Source organism: Cariama cristata, unplaced genomic scaffold (assembly GCF_000690535.1).
Source record: "Cariama cristata isolate BGI_N322 unplaced genomic scaffold, ASM69053v1 scaffold5842, whole genome shotgun sequence".
Lineage (NCBI taxonomy): Eukaryota > Metazoa > Chordata > Aves > Cariamiformes > Cariamidae > Cariama > Cariama cristata.
The window spans coordinates 1,814-11,425 of NW_009605389.1; the positions used below are offsets into that span (position 1 = coordinate 1,814).

At 42.2% G+C, this 9,612-nt stretch overlaps 1 protein-coding gene across 1 annotated transcript in view; it reads right to left on the reverse strand.

Moving 5' to 3' along the window:
• Positions 1-316: 316 nt before the first annotated feature.
• Positions 317-9,612, reverse strand: part of LOC104158310 (disks large-associated protein 2-like) — a gene marked incomplete at its 5' end in the record, with an annotated part of 17,474 nt that continues 8,178 nt past the window's right edge. The window contains 4 exons of the mRNA XM_009695922.1: positions 317-730; positions 2,222-2,239; positions 3,132-3,284; positions 7,738-7,829. Coding sequence (XP_009694224.1) covers positions 512-730; positions 2,222-2,239; positions 3,132-3,284; positions 7,738-7,829 — 482 coding nt within the window. The remainder of the gene's footprint in view (positions 731-2,221; positions 2,240-3,131; positions 3,285-7,737; positions 7,830-9,612) is intronic.

Consider the following 9,612-nt stretch of genomic DNA (forward strand, 5'->3'; position numbering starts at 1 on the left):
GGGTAAATATGTTAGCTGGGTTCTAGGAAAAGAAACTGGAGGTCAGAGAGATAAATGGGTTCTTTCTTTCCTGCTCTTTACATTTGTAGCACCTTCTACTTGGATTAGCTAATGCCTCTAGTGAATGGTGAGATGCACCCATTTATAGTTTGTTATTCTTATCCCTAATTATCACACATTTTATAAAAATATAAATAACAAAAAAGTAAGCTGGGTTCCATCTCAAGAGGTGTTTCTTGTTGTCCTCTGAGAATATATTGGATAAGTCAGGTCTCGACAAGCCCTATCCATTGCAGCTGATTGTAAGTCAGACAATAAATACAAAAAGAAGTCGTTCTTGCGGTGAGCTCAGCAAATTCTGAGGAAATCAAAAGCATTCCACTGTGCTTATGGCACAAAGAACACAACAGCAAGGGCATATTTAGTGGAGAGAATGAGACAAAAATTACCAGGTAAGTGACAAACTGTACAAGCATTTCGTTTAAAAAAGGAACTCTGCAGCATTCTGTCTTTAAAGCCGGGTTTGAGCCTCTGGGATATATATCTCGATGCTGTCGGCACGCTCTGTGGCTGAATTCTGCCGGAAAGAGGCCGCTCGCTTAGCAGCCATTAGCCGTCTTCTAGCTTCTTGTCGCTGTCTGTCGGGTAGGTCCAGAGATTTTTCTCTTGTGATAGGGAATTTTCCTTTTGGGGGCTTCTTTGGTACAGGAGGAGGAACCTTTCTTTCTTCCTGCAATAGGGTATTAAAACTGAGGGTGAACTGCGGGCGGCAGGTACGGTCAGCGGAGCATGCAAATCGAAGACATGAAATGCAAAATACCGCTTACGTACATCAAGCATGCTCAAGTTGTGCTCTCCAACCAGCTGACTAACGGAGGACATGAAGAGCTACCCACACCAGGGACACTGACAAAACCCTGTTGTTTCAGCAACCATTACAAATTCCGCGGCCCTGTGCCTTAAAACAGACTACGCGTCCTTCTCCTGGCCTTGCAGCTACCCTGCACATGCAATCTGCCCGCCTCGCTTTCAGACGGATTTGTTGAATTTGAAGCTGACACATTCTTACATTCATCATCAACAGAAACACACACTGGCTCTCCAATAAGAATTCAGCGCATCTGCGTGGTCTGATCAAGTGAAAAGACTCTCTGAGATTAGCAGGGCAGGGTTTTTAATTAAATTAATCATACTGAGTTTAGCCTCAGCTGGATATGAGATAGCAGCTGTGTATACACGTCTAATAGTTTAGTCTCCTCCATGAATTGCTAAATGGAAACATGCAAGCACCAACCAGAGAGAGAACATAGGGCTAATTGTTCTGCTTGCCAGCCTGGACCATTTTAAAGAAAATCATATGGAAAAATTATCAAATTATAAAGTGAGAGTCAGTAGATTTCGGTACCAAAGTAGCTGTAAATTGCTCTGCAGGTTTTAAATCAAGAATTGTTTTGAAGTATGAAATTGCTATTTTACTCCATTTAGAGACTGTGAAATATCATGTAAGGGCCTTAAATACAAAATGTAAAATCACGGAATTGTACGATAATTTAGGCTGGAAGGTGATCTCGTACGGCCCCCATTCAAAGCCCACTTGAAATTAGATGCAACTTTGAAGTTAAAACAGGTTTTTCAACATCATATTTAATACTGGACTGAATAGCCCCAAAGACGGAGACTCCACAACTTCGTTATGTATAGTATGGTTACTATGATCGATCTTTCTTCTATATCACCTCTTAAAGTAATAGTAAGAGTCCAGAGTATGGGCTGTTCCTTATGGAGAACACAGTTAATTTGATGCACAGCAGGATTCAAATAATACAAAAATTGAACTGATGCTCCTATGGTTTACAGACTCTTCATTCTTTGGCCTTTTTTTTAAAAAAAAAAACTAATTCTGATTCTACCACCAAAATGCATTAGCCAAGACTAAATAACTACAGTTACTTAAGAACATAGGTGTACACTCTCAACTCAACAGGAACAGTGCAGCAGCCTAAGATGCTATTTCCCATGACAGTCAGCTCTTCCAGTCTTTATTTTCTCTATTTCCTGTTTTCAGCCAGGAACATAAGGGCTCCATTCTTCTTGTCCCATCTTTTTTTTTTTTTTTTTTTTCCACTTTTAGTTATTTCCCTCTTAGGAACATCACTGTTGCTGTCACTATCATAATTTCTTACTTCCAGTTGTCACTAGTAAGCAAGAGTTGCAAACTCACCATCCACCAACCAGTTGGCTGAAAATTAAAATCCAAGAGGAGCATGAAGAAATGAAAGAGTTGTCAAAATGCCTCCTAATTCCTCCCAAACCAAACAAGTATTCACCTGAGGCCAACAGTACTGACTCAAACCAAATGCTGTCTCCATCTGACTGATACAATCATCAGCAAGGATACTGGGATAATTAAGGTGAAGGATGGAGCTTGAGCAAGGGGAAAGGCAGTTTCAGAATTACATTGCTTTGGTGGGCAATTTGCCACCTTTGGTCGAGAAAGGGGAAAGGCAGTTTCAGAATTACACTGCTTTGGTGGGCAATTTGCCACCTTTGGTTTGTAAGCTGGGGTGTCTCCCAGGTGGTGGAGTTGCAGGGCAGAGGTGCAGGCAGTTTGCCAGAAGTCCTCTTTGTCCCCCAAACCTTTGTGGGCCAAGCTTTAGTTTGACCTGCGCTATGTTTTGCCACGTGCTTGTATCTCACCTTTGCTCTGGTACCGGTTGTGTCGCGCAGGCAGGATTAAACCCTGTGGTGCTCAGGTTTGAGCTGCCCCAAATGGAGCAGAGTGCTGAGTTTACCGTGATTGAATTCTCGGGCTATTGTCCTCAGTCTGAATTAATCAGAACATATTTCAGTTCTAGCCTTTAGAACGTGAATCCAAATAATTTGAACAAAAGAATTATGGAGTGGACTAACTTAGCAAAATCCATTTTATTTGCTATACAATTCAGCTCAACATTGTTAAAAAGAAGGACAACCCTCACATCTATGAAAGTTTCGGTGTACAAATTGGGCCATGCCAATTAGATACTTCCTAGGGTTAGAAACCTATCATGTTTCACTATTGTATCATCTAACACAAGGAGACCACAGAACTACAAATGGGGAGTAAATGGCATTGCCCATGGTCTGCTTACCTTCCTTTCAGGTGATTCTATTATTTTCCACTCATTGAGTTTCAACTGGTGCAGTTCATCAAACTTCATGCTGACGTCTTCAATGGAGAGCTGCAATAAGTCCCAGAAACCTGCTAGGTCCTGGGAAGTTGGTCTCGGCATGGCACTCGGGTCCTGTCGTGCACAAAGGAGAGAATATGAATAGACCAGGCTTTCAACAACGTGCTTTGAGGACGGAAAGGCATCGGGCCAGACTGCATTGTTACAATGCTGCTCGGCGCTAAGGCTACGCACGCGTTACAGCTGGGAGCTGTGACTGGAAAGTTGTGCTTCCTACACAATCCAAACATGAATGAGTTGGATGTCATACGCCAGCCTTCCCGAATCCGTGTGGCACGGGAAGTTCCTTAGCACCATATGCTGCGCTGACCTGCATTTCTAAAAAGGAACAAGCTGACAGCCTTTGCCTGCTGATTATTAAAGGGAAGGGGAATGTGATTTTTATTCTAGCCAGCCTGAACTCCTTCTGGTTAAAAATTACATTCACGATAGCTGATTAGAAGGCAAAACACCACCGCGAAGAAGTTGTCAGCTTATGCTGAATTCGATGTTGACATCATCTTGCATTTTCAAATGTATACATAAGGTATAAAATTTTAATGAGGATGGTAGGATTTTGTTCTCCAGGGAGTCGAATCACGCTCAGGAACTGAGAAGGCACTACCCCACGTACTGCAGTTATGTGGCACGCTGTGCGAGAGACTTAATGGAGCGAACATTGGTGGTAACAATTAGCGAGATGACCCTCCATTTGAACATTAACCTGATGTCAATGCTGGATAACAATTTCATTAGAAGGCACTGTGCAGACTCTTAACCTTTGTGCTCTGTGAGCATTGGTACCAGTTCAAGAAGACAGCTTTGTCACTTTAATGAAATAGGACTTAATTAGTAAACATCTCTATGAAGATGATGGAGAAATGTCTCTTCCCTTCCAGGGCAGGAAGAAGCCATGAAGATGGTCTACAGAATGGAGCTGGGAGAGATGGAGTCAAAACCAGGCCAAATGGACTCCGGACCTCCCCCTTCCTGTAAAGACTAGTTTACTATGTTAGAAACACCGGTGTTATTGCTGAAGCAAGGCTCTGTGCCCCATCTTTTACAAACCTAGTGGACAAAGGCATTTTAGATGTTAAACACAATCCCACATAGTTGCCTGAAAAGGTAGGCAACCTTTTGGGAGGTAATTCAGGATTTCTATTGAATTCCTCCCTTGCATCATGCATTTCTAGGGGTCTTAAACCAGGAATTGCTACTCAAACTTGGGCTTGTCGATGCCACGGTGGGAGCTGAGTGCCGGGAGCTGGGCACGACAACATGCAGCGTTGCCCCTATGTAAACCCCTTTGGGAATCTGGGCCAAGAACCAGCCCAAAAGCCTATCCACTTAGAAGTCTTCTTCACTAGAAGGAAGTCTCCTTTTCATAGGGAGCTTTGGGGACTTGACAGAACTGGCCATATATTTTATAACAGACTTCTGGGAAACATGATACAACTCCAGATTAGTGTTCACTGAAAATGACTTAATTGGGTAGATCCCAATTTACTCCAAAACCGTTTAAAATCTGTGTCAGTGGTATTAGTTACTCTACAGAGGTCAGCATGTCAGGCTTCAGGAACTGTCTCCCTGTGTGCAATTTGTCGGGAGGGTCCCACAGCAATCTATCTTACATTGCGATCTGTTCTCTCCAGCCTGGTCTCCTCAGTCCTTCTCCCCAGTTTCCTCTAAACCTCCATAAAATGACGCCGCTCATTGAAATGCCACTGCCTTCTGAACCAAGGCTAATTGCTCTTCTGTGCCGTTGCACGTCCCACTTTGCTCATCGCGTTCGGGAAGACCGCGGCTGGTTGCGGAGACGTGTGCGGTGCGTTGTGCGGACACAAGAGGGCTGCCTCCTGCTGCTACCGCTTATGGATCTGCACTCCTCGGATAAATGCTGGCAAAAATGATTACTATTACAGCTACCTAAGTTTGGAAGAGATTGGCTTAAACCTGTTTCTTCTCAGAAGCTGCTCCTTTATTTGTCTCTTATTCGGAATTCAGCTTTGCAGCCCTCCTTCTGAAGGAAGCCTAAAGCAAGCCAAAAGTACCTCGCTGGTGCTCGAGCCGCTGTGTTTTTGCCTGCAACCACGACATACTGAGCGATGATCTCATGAGCTGAGCAGGATCTGTGCCGACTAGAGAGTATGGAGGAGGACACTTCAAAGAAAAGACAGGGTGTTACAAGAGATACTGTGAATAATGCAGAAAAGAGCCGTTATTAATCAGTGATTTTTTTTTTTCTAGCAGTTAGTGGGAACAGTACACCGTAGGAGATAGCCAGCCAGATTCTTAAAAAAAACTTCATCGAAGCTTACATTTTTCTGAATTTACCCTAAGTGAGAGTCTTTGGTATGAGATCTTAACACAGAGCATGATCAAACGTGTCCCATGAAGTTCCCATGACCCTTTAGAAAAGGCCACAAGCGATGGGTGAGTTCCTGGTTAAATTTCAGTTTGAGTAAGTATATTCCTCTTCCTAAACCCTTGCTGCCTTTTGAATTGTCAGAAGGCAACGCCGTTGTTCTTTGCCCTACATTTGTGCTGACTGTTGTTGAGCACTGTTAGAAGAACTGCCGTGTGGCAGCCCTGTAAGCGCGAGATGTTTTGGAGTGGGGGAACGCACTAACTGGCTGCTCTCTGGCAGCGCTCCCGTGGGGCACCGAGATGCTGCCTTCGGAGCATATGGAAAGCCTGCTGTGGATACACACTAAGTGACTATTTAACAACAAACTCTATCATTAAGCACAGGAAGAAAAGCCTCAAAACATGAATGAGCTAAAAGTCCAAGTCTGCAGTCGCTACTTTCTGCAAAGCCCATTGCTGATTTAATGAAGCTGAAGAATATTCAGAGCCTAAATCTTCAGAGTGGGATAAAGCTGCTGTTACGGAGTTCAAAGGTTTATTATCCAAATAAGAAGGAGAGAAATAAAACCTTGCCCGTTTTTTGGTCATGTTGTCTGCAAAGCTGTAGATTTCTCCTTGTGCTCTTGTTGTTTTTGCAGTCGTGACTTGCTCACACTTCCAAACAGCCGACGGCTGTGCTGAGCAGGAGCTGGGTTTGTTATTGCGGTAACGCTCTGCAGCCCAAGTGCTGGACCCACTTAAAGATAAATGGAGTGGAGTGGAGATTAGGCTCTCCAAATCTTCGTTTGCATAGCTTAATCAATCAGGTAATGGAGGGCACTTTGAAATTTGCAGTGAGAAACTTTTAGACGTTGATGAAGATTTCCTCCTTTCGCTATGAAACAAATGACTAGATAGGGAGCACACATGATGTATTTGATATTACAAACGTGGTCTTCTCCTGCTTGCCTGACTTTGCATATTTCCTCTGTCATTCTGTAACAGCTATTAAAATCCTTGTTTTGACAGAGCCTTTGAAGTGGATAATTGGATTCTTTCCTAATGAGGACCATATATCTTATCATTTTCTATCAGAAGGTAGGACATTTTTGGCATGACTTTCTCAGTAATATTTGATTGCAGTTTCAGGAATTCTGGATGTTTAACTTTGTGGATGGAAAGGAGCAAGTAGGTCTCTGCAGAATGAGTGTTTTGCCTTAAAAAGTTACGTGGCAAATACTGGTAAGTAAAGAAATGTACCTAATCAGACATCTAGGTCATGTCGGCCGTCATGCACGCAACAGCCTTCAGCACTTTTAACAAATGAGGTGTAGGGGTAGTCAAAAGGTGAAAATTACACTTGATTTTCGAGTGAGCCAAAGAAAGGTGTTCTACCACTAGCTAGAAGGATTACATTCTTCTATTGATTACTATCATCTTGCCACAACGTTTGTATCACTGATGGCTGCTGTCATATTAATGAAGATAACATTTAGAATTGAATTAGTCTCTAATGAACTTCTAGAACAATAGCAGTAACTCTCGTAAGTAATATACTGCATCTGTTCCTTTAGCCCTAGGACATCTTATATATAATTGGCAATGCAAATTATGAAATCCAATTTTATGAACATTATGTATATTCCCATTTCCAAGATCAGTCCTATTCTCAGGTAGGTAGAAAGCTGGATCACATATTCTCCACTATTCTGCTATTTTACTATTCTCCACTTACTGTAGTGTGAAAATTTTTTCCTTTCTTACCAGAAATATAGATACTATTTTAGGGTATTACAAAAATAAGCCATAATATTGTGTCTCAGACAACTTGCGTTTGTTCCCTCCTCATTTTTTTCCTTTAATAAAGACAGCAAAAAAAGAAAAGACAAAACACAGCCAGACTGAAATTACTGAAATCACGTATGCTTTGACAAAAAAATGGCCTAACACCATACTTAAGGATTAAGTTAAAAATAATAATAATAAAAAAAGAGCAGTGAGACAGAATGTGAGACTTGACAATGACATTTCAGAATGCTACCGTTTGGGTACGCTACACTTGTTTTTGTTGTTGCCTTTGAAGTAAAAATATTGAATTCTAAAAGTTAAAGTTATGTTTTGTGGAAGATCTATGGACGAATAGCCTTAAACTCTTCAAGAATGGCCGGACATGGTGACTTACCAGATTTTGCTGACAAAGCCAATAAAATTGCTGGAATTTCTGAGACATGAGGAGCTGAGCACTTCCAACAGCACTTCGGATCTTACCTAGGACTAAGCATACAGACAGGTTATTACCAATAGATGTCTTTTGGCAGTAAATGCAAAACCCAGCTCAAAAAATATGTAGCTGAAATTACTGTTTATTTTATAAGGGAAGTAAATATTTGGTTTTGTTGCTTGTAATTATATACATAAAATGTTTTTGAAAAACATGGGGATATAGGAAGGCTGTGCGGCACCTTACCTTTTGGCAATAACAAATGAGATATTAATAACTCAGGACAGCTAAGACTGTATTTGCTTAAGGAAGCAGAAAACCCCAAGGGAATACAGACAGCTTCCTGAAGTGGGAATACATACAAGTGTTTCGGAGAACAATCTTAAATTTCAAAGTAAATGACAAACATGTCCCCTCCCCCCCATTTATGTTTGTAAATTGAAAGCTGTTGAAAGAGTCCTGCCTCAAGAACTGGTTAGATGCTTGTTCCCTCTGATGGGTTTACATGTACCTTAGATAACATCTTCTGGTTCGGCAGTCACAACTGACTTCACTCAGTTGTGTGGATGATCCCTGGGTGAGCTCTCGTTATCCTGTCTGTTCCGGGGGTAAGGTTAATACATTAACCTATAACATAATACTCATACCATAAGGATGAGATCCTCAGAGGAATCATATCCCTGAGACACGTCTTGGTACCCCCATTAGGAGTTACAGGTTGCCTATCCAGGAAAACATACCGGGTCCTAAGCACAGGAGCTTCAGACAAAGCGGGACATGAGCGGGAGCTCCAGGACTTTGCTCCCATGGGTCACTGGGCTTTCCCCACTGTCAGGCTACTTGCCATTTACACTGTGCACAGGCCCTGGAGAAAGGGACCACGTTCATCTCACTTGACTTTGCTTCCACGAGTCATCCATCTAAATCAAAATTTCTGGATGCTCTGTAATCACTAATCTGAGCTCATCAGCTCAGCCATGTCAGACACTTATTTTTAGGTGAGCTCCATCTCTTCCTGGAGATGCCTATTTCTTTCTATTGACTGGAGTGCCTAAGGGGACTTATCCCTAGGAAACCAGCTCCTCCTGGACTCCCACGTTGGCTGGGATAGAAACCATACCTCGGTAGGTAGCAATATACTTTTCTATACTTTTATATACCTCCCGCCTACACATCCTCCACTTCCCTTCCCTCACGTCCATCTTTATGCTGAAAAAGCAACACTTTCAGAAGCATTATAAGCTGGGGTTTCAAGGGAAGATTGATTTTATCTGGAGAATTTCCACATCTTTAAATAATGTCTAGGGTAAAGATAGAGAGAGGTAGGGGTTGGGGTGAGACAGGAATTACTATGACATCTTTTAATTCAATTTGAGGAAACCGAATTGATAAATCAGACAGGATGCAGAGGGTGGCATGAAGCTACACCAGTAGAGCAGAACTGATCTGCAGCCTGTGATATAGAAAACATTAAACTCCGGCAGGGCTTAACATTTTGCTGTTATTTGGAATAAGCATAGGTGGGGACTGATTGGTCGGTGAAAACAGTCTTTTCATAGTAGGTATTGCATTTTAATTCTGCTTTCTCTAGACCAGCGAGACATCTGCTTAACCGCAAGTAGCAGCAAGAGACAATTTGGAAGTTTTAGGCTCCAGTTCTGTGGAAACGTACAAACTCGGTAACTTTAAAAGCATGTGTTAACATGGAGAGCTGCTGTTCTCAAACTCTCTTCCATTTTCTGCCAGACAAACAGTACAGCTGTGCCCCAACACTAAATTAAACAGCGATATACATAATTCATCAGTCCCGCGTGGCACCCGTTTGTGAAAGGGTTA